At 42.4% G+C, this 19071-nt stretch overlaps 1 protein-coding gene across 1 annotated transcript in view; it reads left to right on the forward strand.

Annotated features, from left to right (window-relative positions):
* The window catches only part of LOC122765406 (receptor tyrosine-protein kinase erbB-4-like), a 253999-nt gene that overhangs the window by 183224 nt on the left and 51704 nt on the right, over nucleotides 1-19071 (forward strand). The window contains exons 10-17 of the mRNA XM_044019642.1: nucleotides 1172-1298; nucleotides 1699-1772; nucleotides 2489-2579; nucleotides 3628-3833; nucleotides 6429-6561; nucleotides 10209-10302; nucleotides 12364-12518; nucleotides 17383-17427. Of these exons, the coding sequence (XP_043875577.1) occupies nucleotides 1172-1298; nucleotides 1699-1772; nucleotides 2489-2579; nucleotides 3628-3833; nucleotides 6429-6561; nucleotides 10209-10302; nucleotides 12364-12518; nucleotides 17383-17427 (925 nt within the window). The remainder of the gene's footprint in view (nucleotides 1-1171; nucleotides 1299-1698; nucleotides 1773-2488; nucleotides 2580-3627; nucleotides 3834-6428; nucleotides 6562-10208; nucleotides 10303-12363; nucleotides 12519-17382; nucleotides 17428-19071) is intronic.

Below are 19071 nucleotides of genomic sequence, written 5' to 3' on the forward strand. Positions count from 1 at the left end.
GAAGTTGTCCTGCTACTGTGATGGACATCCAACCCTCTATACCCCCGTCATCACAACACACATCATTCCTTTTCCTTTCAGACTTGCAGGAATGATAGTAATTCATTTAAAAATGAAAATTTGCTTGAATTCAGTGAGGTTGCCGTGAGCCAGTGCAATATTGTTGGTTATCAGAAACTGTAAAAACATAAATCTGATACATGCCAAGAATCCTAGATTTCACAACCATGGTTACTAAGCACTAAGACCTTTGAAATGGCAGTTAAAAACAAAGACGCATGCTCGCCCTGCAGGATCAGCTCAGGGCCACGCACGCACACGTTGTCACGAAGCGTCAAGTTTTGTTTTGCTTAGTTCAGTTATTGTGTTAGCTTAGGTTTAAAGTCACGTTAAGTTCATGTCACTTTTGGTGTGGGTTTGATTTTCACTTCCCCTTTTATTTTGGTAAATGTCATGTCTTCCTGTCGCGTGGTTTCTTCAGTTGTTTTGACACACCTCCCCTAAATTCTGTCATGCACCTGGTGATCCTTAAGTAATCACTCACACCTGCCCTTGATTCCCTCTGCCCTATATAGAGTCCCTATATATATATATATATATATATATATATATATATATATATATGTATATATATATATATGTATATATATAGTATATTTTGAGAATGTCTTGGAAAAAGTCTTAAAAAGGTATTGACTTTAATTAACTTCAGGATTCCTGCATATACCCTGTTTAGCTTGGTGGTAAATGCATCAGCACCAGTGTGTTGTCAACAGCTTGGTAGTTAAAAAGGATGTATGGACAACTGTATCATACTGATATTGGTTTTGTGTCATCCCCGGTTGCTCTTTTTGCTTTAAATACTCAGTTTCTTCCCCACTAAACAATTGGAGTTATTATTTTCATCCAAAACTATAATTAGTTGAAAGATGTAAAATTTAAGATAATATGTAACTTTCCTCCATGAAATTATCTAAAAACATACTTCATTGAGTCCATCCATCCATCCGTCTTCTTTATCCTCCTCATGAGATTTGTTGTGCCAATCCCAGCTTCTTATATCAGCCAAAATGTTCAGCCAAAACTCTTTAAATCCACAGAATCCGTACTATTACTCAAGAAAATGGCCTTTTAATGACACTTGTGTGCGTGTGTTCTTGTGCGCTGTCAGTGTGCGACGGCATAGGGACGGGCAGCCTGCAGACGGCTCAAACCGTGGACGCCAGCAACATCGACAAGTTTGTCAACTGCACCAAAATCAACGGCAACTTAATCTTCCTCATCACCGGCATCAAAGGGTATGTGACAATCACATCTGTGACATACGGTTATTGTTATTATCATGTATGTGATGGCAAATTGAAAAGAGAAGCGATAATAATGGCGGAATGAGAGTTATAAGTGAGGTAGACACGTAAACAGACTGGAACTGTGTGGCTCAGGAAGGTCAGCGTAGCTTTGTGTTCAATCACAAACCATTGTCAAAGAGCCCCGGAGCTCTGAAACGAGACTAATATGGAGCCGCGAATGTCACACAGCAGCACCGCGGAGAAAAGGAAAAACAGGTTCTTTTAATGCTGCCTTCAGGTTCACACTTGTACATGTACAGTAGAAGGTCAACGCAGTATTTTAATGCTGGTTTTTTTAAATAAAGACATATGGTATATATTTCCAATTCTCTGTCTGTGTGTACTTTAGTGACATGTATCACGGCATTGGACCTTTGGACCCTGAACGCCTCAATGTGTTCCGCACCGTGAAAGAGATCACAGGTAAATCTGGCTCACTGGAGTCACCTTGGTGTGTGTATGTGTGTGTGTGATGGAGGAAATGGAAGCTCAAAGAGGAAGGCTGAAAGCTGACAGGGAACTTTAAAGGATGCTCCGATGGGTATTGTGTAGTTTTGTGTGTGTGTGTGATAGTTGTACTGTATGTGCGGTTTCTCTCTGTGTGTGTATTTATTCATTAGCTATAAGAGGCCTAACGGGATGAGCGATACCTCATATGCAAACCATTTTGTCATATTAAACCGTGACTTGCCGTTGAGCCAAACACCTAATGGAGTGAAACTGCATTTTCCTAATGAAAACCCAAGCAATAAGAAAGAGCAATGGCCAGTCTAGCCGCGGCGCGTCCTGTCCTATCCCTTTAATGTCATCCCCACAGATGCTGATTTGATATAATCTGTCATTAAAGGCGAGTGCGACCGCACAAATTGTGCAGAGTATTACATCCATCCTTTTAATTAGCGCGCGTCGTCTTCTCCGAGCACATTTCGTATTTAAAATGGGCACTTGCTTGAAGTGTGGGGTTTTTTTTGTGTGTGTTTTTTGAAGGATTTCTTTTTCTTCTGTTAGACTTCTTCTCCTGTTCCCCACTCACCATCCCTTAATAAAAAAGGCATTTAATGACAAAATTAGGAGTGTAAAAACTTCTGCTCCACCTCATCAGCACAATCCTGACGCTGTCTTCTTCTGTATATTATTAGGTTTCCTCAACATCCAGGCCTGGCCTGAGAACATGACAGATCTGAGTGTTTTCTCCAGCCTGTCCACCATCGGAGGCAGATCGCTCTACAGGTATGTGTGAAGGAGGTTGGACACGTAGTAATAGACACACGTTAGCGTGACTCTTTCTGTGGTTAGGAATGGATCAGTTCCTTAAAGGTCGGGTTGGAGATCCTGGGAAAACTGTTGGAGAGCACAGGAACATGCACACGGACACAGATTCACGAGCGCTGCGCAGCATCGGTGACTTTCTGTATTTTCCGGTGACGCAAACGTTTTTTTTTGGAAGACATAAAGTTAACCTACAGGTCCCGTAGATGGCATCACTTTGTAGCACTGATGTTCACGCTGGTCTTGGATCGCCAGGAACATATATTAAGTGAGACGAGAATTTTAGAAATGTGTAAAATCAGATGTCAGTTATTCATGGTATTCTTTTTTACATACTTGAAGTTAAATAGCCTTAATCGATGTCATTCGCTGGATGTAACTACAGATGACTCGGATCATTTCATAAGCTGTCTTTGCTCAGAAAGTCTCAGTGTTTGCTAACTGCTGGTGCTAATGAGCCGCCCGGCCCGTGTTGTTCTGTGCGACGGCTCTTTGCCGCTTTGATTAGCCGCGCTTTGATATCCGTTGTTCACTTGCGAGCGAGCCGATCCGAGGGATGGCGCTGTCATAGTCGGAGAGGACGTTCCCCTTCTTGCTTTCTCAACGCCAGCCAGCGATGCGCGCGGCTCAGCTGCCTTTCATTCAGAGCCCGAGCAGCATTCTCCATCATTTACCTCATCTTCCTTTCCTCCTCCTCAACACCGTTTTATTGCTTCTTTGTTTTATTACTTCATCTTCTCCTTCATCTCATTAAACCTTTGTTTGCTTCCACCTCTTCTTGTTTTTCCTCACCCACACTACAATATGTCCTTTTTTCTTTGGTATTTTCCACCTCTTTGTCTCATTATCTTTTCTTTTTTTATCCCTAGACCCCTTCCCCTACTTTCCATACCTCTCATCATCTTTGTCACTCTCTCCCATCTTATACCTTTCAAATGCCCCCCTAATGTTGTTCTTTGAAATCCTCATTTTATCTCTTTCTTTCTTTCTTTCTTTTTTTTTCCTGCAGTGGAAATGTTATTTCTCTGCTGATCCTGAAGCAGCGTTGGATCTCCTCCCTCCAGTTTCAGTCCCTTGATGAGATCAGCGCCGGCAATGTCTACATCTTAAACAACAGCCGCCTGTGTTTCTACAACACGGTCAACTGGACGTCGCTCTTCAGGACGTCAAGCCAGAAAGTCCTCATCCGCAACAACAGGGATCCAAAGGAATGCTGTGAGTGTCGGCGGTGGGATGGGGAAGGGTTTTTTTGTTGTTCTTTGCGACAATAGAATTTTACAAGCCACAGTAGTTCAGTGACAATGGACCATTCTCACTGTTTTAAGTGACAGCAATTTGCACAATTAATGAATTAGCCTTTAAGTTGAAGGAGGGTTTAAAGAAATTATGAATTAGATGTATATATTGGTGACATACCTGCAAAGGTGAAACTGTTTGAACTGCCCACAGAAACCTTTACACACCTCCAGTGATAATCAAAGCCTCTGGATCGAAAACCGCATGTGTGTGTGCGCCCAAGTCCACCCCAGCCTCACATGCCGGTTTCCAAGGCAACCACTTCACTGGCATCACCCCCTTTTTGGCCTTGGTCATTAAAACCCATGTTCAGCTGGATGTAAGGACGGTGCTTAATGAATAGTGCACGGAGGTTGAATAAATAGAGAGTTTTGAAGTGTCTTTGAGTAAGGTATTGACATGTTATCAACATTGACCTCGTTTTCCTGGCCTCACCTGGGAGCCAGGCGCTCGCTCTCACTGACACGACTGCTGTCAGGGACAATGGATTTAGGCCACCTAAAAAAAGCTCCACCTGTTTAACCTCACAATATTTTTGCAGTATTTTCTCACCATTAGACAGTCTTTTTCTGACTGGAACCTAAAGTTTGTATACTGGCTACTCTTCCACTATTAATAAAATTTGAGATTTTGCATCATGATCCACAGTAGCTGTTAATCCACTGTTGCCTCTATTAATAGGCCACTAGTGGGCCTCGAGCGAAAGTCTGACACAAGAATCAAACTGAACAGTACTGTAGATCAATTAAAAAGACTTCACAATCATCTGCTGTATGTAGTGACAGCACTGCCGATCGAGATATTTCAGTCGGACGGAGTCTGTGCTTCGGTCATGGAAGAAGTACTGAACACATCTCTTTAATTAACTGATTCTAATGATTCAGTACATCAAACAACTGCTTTACAAGTCACAAGTTTGTGTATATCGCATATAAAACAGTCATTCCATGCAGCCGTGCAGTGATGACTCCGCCCACGTTGAGCAGGTACTATATTGTAATGGAAAACCAGTCGAGCCGTGCCGAGGCGAGGCGAGACGAGATGAGCTGAGCTGGGACCATGTAGTGGAAAAACTTTGTCCTCACAAGCTAAAAAACGCTGATTTTCCTCTGTTGACTTTGGTGTGGGAGAGTGAGCAGTGAACAAACTTCAGTTTCCTCCAGAAAAAGTCTTGTCTTGTCTTACGGCAAGAAAAACACAACACAAGAGACGTAAGTTCATTTAGAATTTATAAGGTGAGCCTTGTGTCGAGTGGCTAATCCCTTTTATCAGTGACAGCAAGTGTCCAGCTCCATGAAGTTGTCGATAATATGTCAATATCGTACAAAATAAAAAACCTGAGGTATCCCTTTTAAAGGGAAGTGGATCGTGCTTTATGTGGATCCGCCACAGATGTTTGAAAACGATTAGGCCTGTTAGTGGGAAAGAAAAGTTATGTCATCATTTAATCTCCTGAATGTTGGTCAACAAGGCTCACAGTGACAGAGCTAACCAGAGAGCTCACAGGCCACCATAGTTCTTGTCCCCAACCAGGCTACAGTTACTATCAATAGCCAGTTAATGAGTGTGGGGTGTGTATGTTTGAGATCAATGTCTTCATTAGGGCTCGACTCCGCCCCCCCCCGTCCACCATTGACTGTCTAGCTGTCGACGAAGGGCTCGTACCCCCTCGTGGGGCTAACGTGGGCTAACGCAGGACACTTAGAGTGTGATAAAGAGGATTGATAATGAAAACAGGGTCACACGCTCACACATGACATGTACAGAAGACACAGACATCAGCAAATGCACATGTACAGACATTAAATGCTGTTACGGAATGTCTACAAGATTCAATACTCATGTAATTGTATATCTCTGCTGTAAACACTAATCACCCTTCTCCAGTGTCATCATCTTTTGTTTTTATTATAGAAAATGCCCATTTTGTACTTCTAAATATGGTGTCAGCTCTGTGGTTTGGCCCCAGGTGGAATACGGCAAATAACCTTCACAAAGTCAGGAATAAATAAATGAGAAAAACACTTAATTGACCTTCACAAATGGTCAGTAACACAGCGTAACTGTGTGGAGAACTTCAAAACAGAATATACAGATTATTATAATAGAGATAATCACATGTCACTGCCTCACATTTTGTGTATTGCTTCCTCTCTCTCCTGGAAAACCAGTAGTATTTGATTAGGCGTTCAAATGTGGGTCAATACGCTTATTAACCTCCAGCATGATTTCTGTGCTCAGTGTAAATTAGGTGCATTTTAGGTGGATTAAATATATCAGAAATATGATTATTGGGTTTAAAAATGAGTCGAATCGACGCAAACGTGTATTTACAGATGAATCACTTCCATATACAGTACATGCACTTCCAGTCTGTAGGTGAATTTGCTCATAATATTGTTCCCGCACATTATTATTCAGTCAAGGGCAGCTCAGATCCTGTTTCCTTGGCACGTTAATCATATTGTGTATGTTTCTTTTATTCACTGTTTTCCCCTCTCTGTTCTCTCACAGCTCTGCAGCAGATGGTGTGTGACCGGATGTGCTCGGACGAAGGTTGCTGGGGCCTGGGGCCCGACCAGTGTCTCTCCTGTCGATACTTCAGCCGTGGCCGCACCTGCGTGGAGTCCTGCAACCTCTTTGATGGGTAGGTGATGATGATGATGGTGGAATCCAACAATGACCCCTCCCCCCCAAAAACATTTGCATATTACCTTGAATTTTACACTGTAGTTGTGGAACGCTTGTGTTGGTTCTCATGCAAACAGCCACACACGGAAAGTGGAGGACATTAAATCAATTTAAACAGCCTTGATGCACGAGAACGGAGGTAAAACATCCTCAAGGGCTCTGGGGGAGGAGAGTGTAATTGCCAATTGGCATGAAAGGTAATGAGATGAACCAATCAGGGATCTCACACTGCGCACAGTTAATGCGAACAGTAAAAGGAACATTTGCCTGCATGCTCCATCCATTGTCCGTAATCAATTCGAACATATCATCAAAGTATTTCATTTTATTGCAAATTGCTCACGGAGGTTACCACAGTTAAAGGGTGGGAAATGGCCGACTTTTGCTACTAAGGCCGTCACAAGGTCCTCATAACACACTGATGTTCTGTTTTTAGTGTGAAATATCGCATTCAGGTCAATGCTTTACGCTGCCAAGAGGCACATCAAAAAGATCACCGCCAACTCACCTGGGGCGAAACTCGTCTTTGTAGACGTCGTTCCCAGCCCCCTTTTGTGCTTCTCTTGAATGAACGAGGAGACACTGAGCATCACACCGCTTGAAAGCGCCCGTCTTGAACAAGAGCGTACCGCCAGCACCTGCCACAAGAAAAGGCCCGACTCTTCTTACAAAGCAGGGAAGTCAACCTCGTCTTTTTTCCCCCCTTGGGGAGGAAGAGGAGGAGGAAGAAGAAGAGTGTACATACGTGTGAGAGCGAGCAACCCTTGGTCATGTTGACTTGTTGCTGCAACGTTTGTGGAAAGGGAAGCTTTGAAGTTGCCGGGGAAAACAGCTCACAGCGAAGGCTTTGAAGAGGGATTGGAGAGGGAGAGGTGCGTACGTGGCAGGGCAGCACTGAGGCGCGTGCATCTCCCACACTGTAAATACAGTCACTGTGATGTATTATGGGTAACATTCGACAGGCACGCTCCTTGCTTTGTGCCAGTGGCCTGGATTATAAATGTCTATAACCTAAAGGCTTGCCTGGCATCGATTTTACCACCTGCCAAGAGCCAGTAATTCAAAAACATATCTTTGGAAGATTTTTGTTTTTGAGATGAGAAATGTTTATTTTATACGCCCAGTGACTACTCCTGTATGCTTTTTGGTTTCACCAAAACATGAAGCTTGATTTGTACCTTTTTAAAAAAGCAGATTTTCTTTTTAATGCCTGGATATTTACCCTGCTAAGTGCTAGTTGAATGTGACTTACCTAGGTAGATAGATAGATAGATAGATAGATAGATAGATAGATAGATAGATAGATAGATAGATAGATAGATAGATAGATAGATAGATAGATAGATATAGATAGATAGATAGATAGATAGATAGATAGATAGATAGATAGGATAGACAGATAGATAGGGTTAGCAGGCAGGTAGGTAGGTAGGTAGGTAGGTAGGTAGGTAGATAGATAGATAGGTAGGTAGGTAGGTAGGTAGGTAGGTAGGTAGGTAGATAGATAGATAGATAGATAGATAGATAGATGGATAGAAAATTGTTGGTGTAATTACTGTACACAATTGGAATATCTTTGCCAACCCACGACCTTTGTTCTCAGTCTGTTGCCTCGCTTTGTGCCGTTAAAGGAATTAGCATTAGCTTATTAAAATATTCTTCCAGGTTGGTGATTTCAAGCCTTAAGATTCCTCAGCTCGCCCTCGTTATGTCTCCATTCTTAATGAGCAAAGGCACTAATTCCCTTTCGTTTTGCGCGTCCGTTGAATAAAACAAAGGCAGAGCAGGGGAGTGTGAGAGGGGAGAGTAAAATGTCTGAGACGATGTCCACTGGGGCTGTGAGAGGGAGGAGGACGGAGAAGCTGATTATGGAGGTGTTTTTAAGTGTTTAATTTAAAAAAAGTTGCTCGGGTGGGTTGTCCACGCTCTGCTTTGCTGAAGGTTTAAAGGTCTGAATGGTGTGACCACAGCGCGGCTTAAATTACTGCTAAAACAGGGCTAATACCCCGTCAGGCCATTTTCCCAGTGGGACTCTGGCACACACTTCCAGCCGTGAAGGGGGCCAATCAGGAGGAACAGCTTTAAACGGAATGGAAATGACCCTCGAGAGGACCACAGCCGAGGTCTTTGTCTCCCACCCATTCTCTATGTATGTTTTTTTTTTTAATTCATGCAACAAAAGATTCCTCTCTCCACTGCCCAAACCTTTTTCTAAAGGAATCCCCTGGACGGAGCTTCCAGGAGAGAAATCTAATTTATTTTGGAACAAGGGAATGAAAGAAAGACAAAAGGAGGAATGTGGAGCGAGCCATGGGAGTTTTGGAAACCACAAACCATAGGGAAAAAATGCATTAATAAATAAATGTCCTAACACTGAGGCTCAGCATAAAGGAAATAAGGGCTTTTATCCAGAGGTCGATGGAAATGGGTTTTTCTGTGACTCAATGCCAATCTTAAGAAATCAGTCCAGTTTATGGTCAATATGATTACCTGAATTTATTTTGGTGGGGTACGGGATTGGACTACACAATGGCTAATATAATTGTCCAACTTTGTCCCAATATGATAACCTCATTATTTGGTCATTTTGGAGGTGATATTACTGGTCGATTATCTGGCCAATACCAAATGACAATGAAAGTTTTGAACATGTCTGAAAATCAGAGATTAAATCTCACTTTTCTTCACTTTCGGGATTATTACGACAAAATCGATCGCTCTGATGTGAAAATTGTTTTCGATCGTACCTCGGGCTTTGTGTAGCTCCTGCGGACCCTAATATTGTGTTCCATCGTTTACCTCTGCTCTCTTAAGAAGGAATCAAGCCACATGCATCACTGAGTTTGTTTTATATAATCTGTGGTTTAATTCTGTTTTTTGATCAGTGAGGACGTGTTGATTGAGCATTCACTCCATGATCACCTGACATTTTATCAACCTTGACTCTGTTTGGTACAAAACCAGGGTGAACAAGTTGTTTTCTTCTTTGTCTGCTGCATTTTTTTGGCAGCAATGCACATTTCTGGTGTCATTTCTTTCACAACACTACTCCCATTGCCAGTGGTTGGCCTGCTGATCATCGCTTTTTTACGGGTTTAGAATTTTCCTCAAAATGCTGCTAATTTTGCAGTGAAAGAAGCTTTAACCTTTTTTTTCTCCAGTTCACCGTCACCAAAACAAACAACCCACCCCTCCTGGCCTCCCTTGCCATCCGTCTTATATTTTCACACCCCTTCAACTGGCTCTCAACCCCTCATGTTTGCCCATGATTTAAAAAGCTGTTCATTATTCAGGAGTCTTCTCTGTTAGCATATTGACCATTCTGAGCCTTTAACTTGACCAAATAGTCTTACAGGCAGCTCGCTGCCCTGCATGCCCCTTTACCAGAGAGCACTCGAGCATCAATCTTGAAGATAGGTGTGATGGAATTTGGGGGGTTAACCTTGCATTCTTGATTATGTGTTGGTTTAAAATCAAAAAGGCTCAGCCTGTGTGCTTATGAACACAGCACACTTCAAAATCTCCCCACAGTAGGCTCTTAATCAATATTTCAATATGGATACGCTCTTAAATCTATAATGCATGCATCTCTATCTCTATCAGGGATGTGCGCGAGTTTGCCAATGGCTCCTTGTGCCTGGAGTGTGATAGCCAATGTGAGAAGATGGATGGAAACACCATGACGTGCTTTGGACAGGTAAGACCCTCCTGAATTCAGTTCGCACACTCTCGCACTCACTTAACAATGCTCTCTCTAGAACTTTAGAGACTTCTTTCCCTTTTAGATTTAAGGCACTCCTCATTTGTCTGTGCGAGATAGTCTCATATCTCCTTCGTGCTGGAGTGGATTTCCAACTGATTTTTGTGAGAGTCTATCCATTTTGCGCGCGGAATTTCCGAAGATATAAGTGCTGTGTCTGCAGAGGTGAACGCTAGGTTAATGGGAGGAATGATAAAGTACCGTGGCTACTTTAGGAGGTGTGCGTTTGGCAAACACACACGCACGCGCACGCACGCACTCAAAACAGCAAAATGAGATTAGTTTTTGACCTTCTCGTAAAGTCACTGTGTGCATCTCGAATGTGTTTGCATTTCCCTTTAAAATATTAGTAGAGGATAGACGTATGCACATATCAGCACAGAAAAAAAAATGTGAACAGCATGCTGTGGCTATTTTGTCTATTCAGGCTGCTGGAGAAAAATGGCGGCGCAAGATGGCGGCCTTTGTGATGCAAGACCCTTACCTAAAATACGGCTTGTTCTAAGGCTACAAGAGCCAGCAGTTTTTATTCTAAAGCTATTACGCACTTATGCAAACACATTTTTGGGTAGCATATTCAATTTGTATTCCTAAATGTTACACACTGGACCTTTAAAACTGATGAGCACGCTCATAATCAGTGAAAGGCTCTGGAAGCGGCTAATGCGGTGCAAAATATTGGAAACGTACATCAAAACTAAATTAAAACTTGTCAAACGAAATTAAGTCACACATTTTCAGATGTTCTTATGCGAGTTTGAACTTGTTTTTTTAAATTAAGCCTCACAAGTGCTGTACATGTGTTTTAATCCACTGGAAAAAAACAATGAAAAAGTTTTTTTTTTTTTACAGTTTTAGCATCACAATGCAGGGGGAGTTGTACCAATGTGTGCTGCACATTCACATTATTAGGAGCGATTTAGCAGTTGTGTGTGTAACCTTTTGTGGCTGTCCCCAGGGAGAGAAAGAGAGAGAGAGAAGGAGATGGAGAGACAAAAGAGGGAAAGAGAGACTTTAAGGATGCACAGTGGCTACTGACTTTGAGATGCCAGTCACAGTTGAGTAGTAAATAACACCGGAGTCAATCATCCGCAGTCGCCCTCACACTCATATACACATTCACACAGCTCCCGCCGACCCACTCGAATGCATCCCGACATCTGTATGCATCCGCACTTGCATAGGCACAGAGATGCAAAGTGAGAGTAATCTGTATTGATGCTGTGTGTCTGAATGTGTCAGACGGCGTGGGGAGCTGTCCATCAAGTCGCCACAGTCCGTCATTAGCAACACTCCGCGGCACAATAAACGCGACAACACATCTTGCGTGCGCGGCGGTCTTTGTGCGATTCAGTCAGTACCTTTTGTTGTTTCACACACAAACCTGCGCCGAGAGGTTAGTCAGTTTTTTATTCCTACTTTTACACACACACACACAGACTTATCCATCTGACTTATTCATGACTGTGCTGCAGCTGAGCTCAGTTACCACTTGTCGTCTCCTCCATCACATCCAATGCGTCGCGCGTTGACATGACCTGATTCCATATGCATTTTGCCAATTTTAAGCAGATGTGCAGCGGAATACACTCTGGGCTGTTTTGCTCAACACACGATAAATCACTCAATGGAATTCATGCAGCTCGCGCTGTAGCTGCATTAGCCACAGTAGGAAGTGAGTGAAATTGACATGATTCACCAGGTGTGAATTTGATTCTTTTTAATGCTCTCCTCTCATCTCCATTCTTCCCTCCCGCTTTATATCCTTCCATGTGCTGTAACTCCATTTTGTCCTGCTGCTTTCCTTCACCTCTTCACCCTGTCATTTTCTCCCAAACCCAACCCCCCCCCCACCCGTTCACTCGCTCCTTTCCTTCCTTGTAATCCTTTTACTGCACCCTCGCTCTTCTTTCTTCTCCCTCCATGTCCACCGCCACCTCCTCCTCCCCGTAACCCATTCTCTCATCTCCCTCCTCCATGATCCCGCTCTCCTCTCAGGGCCCGGACCAGTGTGTAAAATGTCTGCACTTCAAAGACGGACCGAACTGCGTGGAGAAGTGCCCCGACGGGTTGCAGGGAGCCAACAGTTTCATCTTCAAATACGCCAAGGCCAACAATGAGTGTCATCCCTGCCATGCCAACTGCACCCAGGGGTAAGAGCAGGCTGATACATGAAGATGTGTGTCTGTGTAGAGGAAAAAAAAGAATCCTTTTCTTCAAGGTTTTTGTTCACCTTCATACTTTCTTGAATCTCCCGAGGGCTTTGGTTTCTTTTATGCTGTTAAAAGCATCATGGAGACATGCTGTACTGCACCTGGGTGGCCTCGAGGACACACAGTGGATCCTTTCCAGGGAGCGAGACAAAGAAATAGAGAGGGAGGGCAGATGACTCAATCATGCTTCCCCTAGATCCCCAAGATGCATCTGGCTCCTGGGGGCCCTTTTATTCCGGGGCAGAATGCATTGACCCTTTAGGACACATGGAGTCCAGTGCACGTGAGCACACAATGAAGGGATGGATGCAGAGAGACAACATGAGTACAGGGGGATATAGAAGTAGGTGGAGGAGGTGCCTGAGAGTAAGAGGTGAAAAATGCACGTTATTATTGGCTGGAATAAGTGCACGCGAATGTTCTGCGCTCACGACGAGCGATAAAGCGAAATATCTACTTGAGCAAAGACCTTCAGATGAGTACAATTTGGTTCAAGTGTAATGAAGCATACGTACTGATTATCTGAAATCACCTCATCAAAGAGACGTCGCTCGGGGAAAAAAAAAAAAATATCGAAAGAAGTGACTTATTCTGCTTACACCACTGCAATTAAGACTGCGCCTGCTGTTGCCGCTGTCAAAAACAATGTGTGTGTGGGCTTTTTATTCTTCTTCTTCTTCTTCCCCCGTTTGACAAAAACAGCGGCATTCGTTGGCGCGGCTGCGAGATTCACTGAAACGTCACAGGCAATTAATCTGTTTTAAACTGATTTACAGTGAAAATAGTAAAAACATCTTTTTCTTCTGTTCTTTAGTCGCAGCTTGTGATGTTGTTTTCAACTGTCAGTGACAAAAACAAGCCGTTGCAGGCCTTAAGCTCTTGATGTTTGTTTGCTGTTATTTTATAGAAAACCTGAGAATTTCTTAATGGAATTGATAATATTAATATTAATACTAATCCGAGAGTTACATATGGGCTTGATGCACTGAAGGTCAACTGACTATGGCAACAAATGACCACTTTGTTACGTGCTCAAAAACATGGGTACTGATTGGCTGAAGTGGAGACCTGTGTGTCTGCACTCGGTTGTCACAGTAAATTGAATTTGAATTGTGACAACTGAATGTGAAAATATATCGATTTTTCAAATTAAACGACACAAATTCAGATTATGTGATTGAGATTCAGTTTTTTTAATGCAATTATTCAAGTTTAGCAATTCAAAAATTCAAATATAAATGATTCAAATTGAGTTTCTGGTGGCACATATTTCAGCCCCATATTCAACATTTTGGGAAATACACTTGTTGCTTTCGTGTCAGGATGTAGGTGATATGATTGATTCTACTCTCATGAATATATGCGAAGTGCGTGTATGCTGAATGCGTCCCCAATCGTACACAGTCTAGCGGACTATTAGGTGTGAAAAAGACCTGAAAGATACAAGACGACCTGTATCCTGAATGAATTATTTGTATAGCACATTAATGGAGCAATGAGAAGCAAAAAGTGATTATTTAGGGCAAGTTCTGTTTCAACTCTTTTATCATCGACTCTTTTCTTCCTGTCTCTGTCTTATAAGCTAAGCTAGGCCAAGCATCTGTAGCTGTAACAGAGTGATATTAATCTAATAAAAGTTGACCTTCTTTGTGCATTTTAAAGAACAGCGTAACATTCAAATTCCCAAATCTGAGAGTCTTAAATCTCAAAGTCATCTCTCCAGCTCTCTCTCTATTGTCTGTGTTTACTTCTTATCTCCCTTTTTCATGTTGACTCCGTGTTGCAGGTATAACATTTTAATGATATCACAGTGTCCATGCGTGCATACCAACGCACATGGAAGTATATAGGCTCCTATGAAAAGATAAAAATGAATAAATCCAGACCAAAGTTAAGCCATTTCATCATCTGCACTTCGCTTTACCTTGAAGTCAATGTAGCTCCAGCCCCGGCCCTCTCACATATCACTAAACTGGGAGCACACCGTCGGGTTAGTAGCTGTGGCCGAGTGGATGTAGGTCAGAGAACAGAGCCAAGATGATGGACAAGGGCCTGACACGGAGCTTGTCTTTAGTCTGAACAAACAGTTTGAAACCTAGCGAGAGAAAAATGGCTTTGGAGCTGAGCTGACTCTTATATATAAGAGGAGGTTCATTTTATTTTACTGCAGCTTCCCTTTAAGTGGACATTTTCCAAGATTTTATTTCCTCCCATCAACATTGCAAAAGACAAAATATGCTTCCTTTATGCAAATATTGTTTATTCTCACTGCTAACGCTAAACAAATACTGGCCAGAATATTCTCCAGAGCAACCCACAGGGCTACCGTATGCTCAAAAAACATGTAATGGCAAATTTAAGGCCAGAATTGAACGGTTTACAAAGGCATTACAACAATTAGCGCTTGTTTCCCCCGTCATAAAGACCGTTGTGGTATCTTACAACTAGCGTCACATTTTATGGATGGTGTGAATCATGCGGGGGGAAATGTCACAGACCTAATTTACTTTTTGTAAGAACAACGGATGAAAATGTGTCAAAGGAAAATCATAGAAAGCAACACAGTTCTGATCATGTGAACGCTAATCTGCCGTTGGCATGACAACACCTCCTTAGTGCCTTGTTGTTGTTTTATTCAGCCCTCTGGCCACACGCAGGGCGCCGTGGATTAACACCGAGATGGGAGTTGAGGCTGAGGAGTTGGAATCACATTGAGGCAGGTCAGAGGTCGGCGTCAGGGGGAAAACAACATGTCAGTAAAAACAGATATCACCACGTTTAGTACATTTTCAGTGGGTTTATTGGATTTATTTCGTCACACCTGTAGTTTTCCTGGTCAAAAATGACCACTGAGATAAGATAAGACAACAGGGACAGAGACTCCTTCTTCCCAACTCCCAAAACTGTGCAGGGACTCCTGTGCAGGATCAATACACGCATACCTGCAACCCATCTCACACTCTCACACACACACACACAAGGAAAAAGCACATCAAGCAAAGACAAGTCAAGGCAAAGGTAAACAATAATGTTGGTGATATTGCTACGGTATGAAAACATGCATTATGATATTTTTGTCCCTTGCAGTTGATGTTAGAGCAATTAGAGTACACCAGCGACATTAATCGTGGACTGTGAACACGGGGAGAGTTCAGTAACTTACAAAGAGAGTATGTGTTGTTTATTCGCAGACTTATTTGTCCTCTTGTTGACTCAGGGAGGAAACTACTACTACTACTACGCACACACACACACACACACACAAACACGCATGGATACAGACACTGATTGCTTGCTAATAAGCGATTTGGTACGGCATTTAATTGACAGCGAGGCGACTTTGGCGGAGCCACAGTTGTCGGTGATTTAATTCTGAAGTTAGGCCGCACTCTTAATTTGCTTTATAATTTGTTGTGTCTTGTGCACACAGTCGCTCTCTCATACACACACACACACACACACACACATACAATAAAAGAGAGAGAGAGGCACTCAAAAACTGTTCTCCTGTGTCTACCCTGCTGTTCTAAGTCCTCCACTAAAGGAGGGAGAATTAATGAGCAGCTAAGAGTTGGCTCTAATCACTTCCTGCTTACCTAATGTTACAAACTCTACTCGTCTCTAATCCGAGCGTGATCAGCACCATGCTCCACCGGCTTTGATTGTTGAGGGGGGAAAAAAAAGTAGTTATTCCGTTTTAGATTGAAGGTAAATGTGACACGGATTTACGCGGAGAGAAGCTGCGAAATCCAAAATAGTAAGAGTTGCCAATGGGTTTATTGTTATAAAAAATGATAGAGCAACACTGATTCATTTGGTGTTTTATGCTTAGCTAAATCTATATCCAATAATCTCCCTCCACCTGTGACCTCCACCAACATCAGCAGCTCTTTCGCTGTTATACTGTGCGACTTTATGACTGTGCCACTTTTATTAGTTTGCCATTTGTTGCTGTGTGTTGCACAATGTAGAGATCAGAGCTTCCTCTATTAAAGTATATATACTTTTCCTGTCCACACACAAAAAATCACTATAAAACATAAACTCTTCTAACAGCACGTCAAGGTGGTACAGACCCACTAAAGGGATAATCCCCCTCATAATAACTGATTTTGAAACGACTGATCTGACATTAATAATTATTCTTTAGTTAACGTTTCAGCGATTCAAATACTGTGTGCTGTATTTTACAACTGTCCCCACTGCTCAATATCAATTCCATATTAATAATTATCATCTTTATTTCGATTTGACCCACAGTGGTGGATCTAAGGTGAAAGATACAGGTCAAATTTGACCCGCTGTTGCACCTGTACCGCTTCATTTAAATTTATTTTAGGTCACTTTATGTAAAGTCTGTACATTTGAGGCTGAAAAAATTACTTTTAGGATATTTCTGTTGCCGTCAAATGTAATTAAGTAATTAATTAAGTGTTAAATTAGACCTAAAACAACATGTAAGGATTAACCTTTTGAGAAAGGACCTTAAAGTAAAAAGAAAACAACAAAGTGAATTTAGATAAAGACATCAGTCCTCTTGACTGGAATCTCACTGTTCTCCCTGCAGATTGATGTCAGGAATGTTCTCCTAACAAGCCGTTGAAATACCACACGACACAAACAGCAGCTACACACAACCGCGTCTCCCTGTCACACGGACGAGCACTCGAGCCGCGTGTTCGCCATTCAATTTTCCACAGGTCCCTGCGCAGTGACAGCTGATTGACGCGGACGATAGACAACACACGAGGTTTACCTGTCCCTGGGTTAATGGATGATCCCTCTTGTTTGTTCTGCCCTGCAGGTGCGTCGGACCAAGGCTTCAAGATTGCGTCGGGATGATGGACAGGTAAGTGTCATTTGTAATGCGGGGAGGGGAGGGAGGGGAAAATCACGTCCTGCCACTACTGTTTAAAACCATCGTCAAAGCATTGTCAATCGTGTGTTTTGCAAATGTCCCTGTCCAGCCTGTGTCTCATCGCTTTAAAATATCAAATCAGATGCACCTTTCTTTCAAATTCAAATTATGCTAAATATACTCGTTCTAAGACTAATTTAAATCATAGTTAACGGTTGCAGTTTCAGCTCTTTCCTTAGGCAAGGACTCCTTTAAGATCCTTGTCCTCAATTGTCCTCAACAACTAAAAGGCCAATAAAAAGTCCTTTTGAGTAACATAAAAACCCACAAAATGATTTTAAAATCAATTCTACAAGTGTCAGGTAATCAATATTGTAGCCTTTAACTCGTCTGTTACCAATTTGGCATGTGCTAGACCTAGAAAATTCAAAAACTATGGACTGTCGATCTGTCCAGGGTGTGACCCCGCCTGTCGCCCTATGTCAGCTGAGATTGGCACAGTAGAAGATGTATGGATGGATGGATACCCAGAGAGCAGAGAAATAGAGCTTAGCACCCATATGCTTGTCATTACGGTAGCCCCTCAGGACTTCCGCGGAACGACCGCCAAATCGCAGACAAGATTCACACGTTTCTCAGTACCATATTTCTTAAACAGTTGAATAACTGCCAGATATCAAAATAAATCCAGGGGCTTATCATGATGGTCATAAGAGGGCTAAAAGTATTTTATATGCTCTTAAGGCAAGGGCCTTGCTTTTTGATAGGCTGCCATCTTGTGCCGCCGCGTGTCTACGGCAGCACGAACGGAGAACCAGCCAGAGTGTGCGTTTGGCATTTTGAAGTGGAAGCTAATTCAGTAACGGAAATTTTACAGTGCAACTATTGTATATAACGTTGTCACTGATGCGTCACATATACTCCTTTCCGTTTGGTGCTCGTTCTGCCGCCGAAGCCCAAAGAGACAACAAGACAAGAATTCCCATGAAACTGAGTGTTTTGTAATTCTGTCAATCAAGAGATGCCTAGCACCAATTAAATAGCAGGAGTTAATGTGAATATCATATGGTTTCCATGCGGGGCTATTTAAATGTCATGCTCGTACAGTTGCATGATAATGCAGTTATTGTTAGTTTTGAACATGTGCTCAAGATGTAAAGGCACGTTTTTCTCTCTGGGGCTTTAAGACTTTGGCCTGAGGCCAACCTCAGTCCATGAATATTAAAACCAGAGACCTGACTGCTCCTTAAATCAATTTTGATGCAGCTTTGAAAAGCAACAGACTTGACCCAGAATGATTGTAAAACAGCTCTTATTGTACCGCGTCTATTACTCCCACCGCTGAAGTCACTGATTCTTTCTATTACTGCTTTTTTTTTGACACTTAAAAAAAGGAAGCGAGGGGGGAAATATAGAAGAGCAACGGAATTTAAATAGACCGGAGACACAAACTCTATTAAAATAGCCATAAAACCCAATGAGCGTTACAATTAGTAAATTCTAAAAAGCTGCAAACTCATTAGAATCCAACCAAAGCGGCACACGCTGTAAAAATAGCTGCCCTGAGTCGTGTTTTTAAAGGAGAAGAAACAGAGATGAGACCTTTTTTAGTTTCCTCTGGGAGGCTGTTGCAGT

The sequence above is a fragment of the Solea senegalensis genome, linkage group LG2 (assembly GCF_019176455.1).
Source record: "Solea senegalensis isolate Sse05_10M linkage group LG2, IFAPA_SoseM_1, whole genome shotgun sequence".
In the NCBI taxonomy this organism is placed as follows: Eukaryota; Metazoa; Chordata; class Actinopteri; order Pleuronectiformes; family Soleidae; genus Solea; species Solea senegalensis.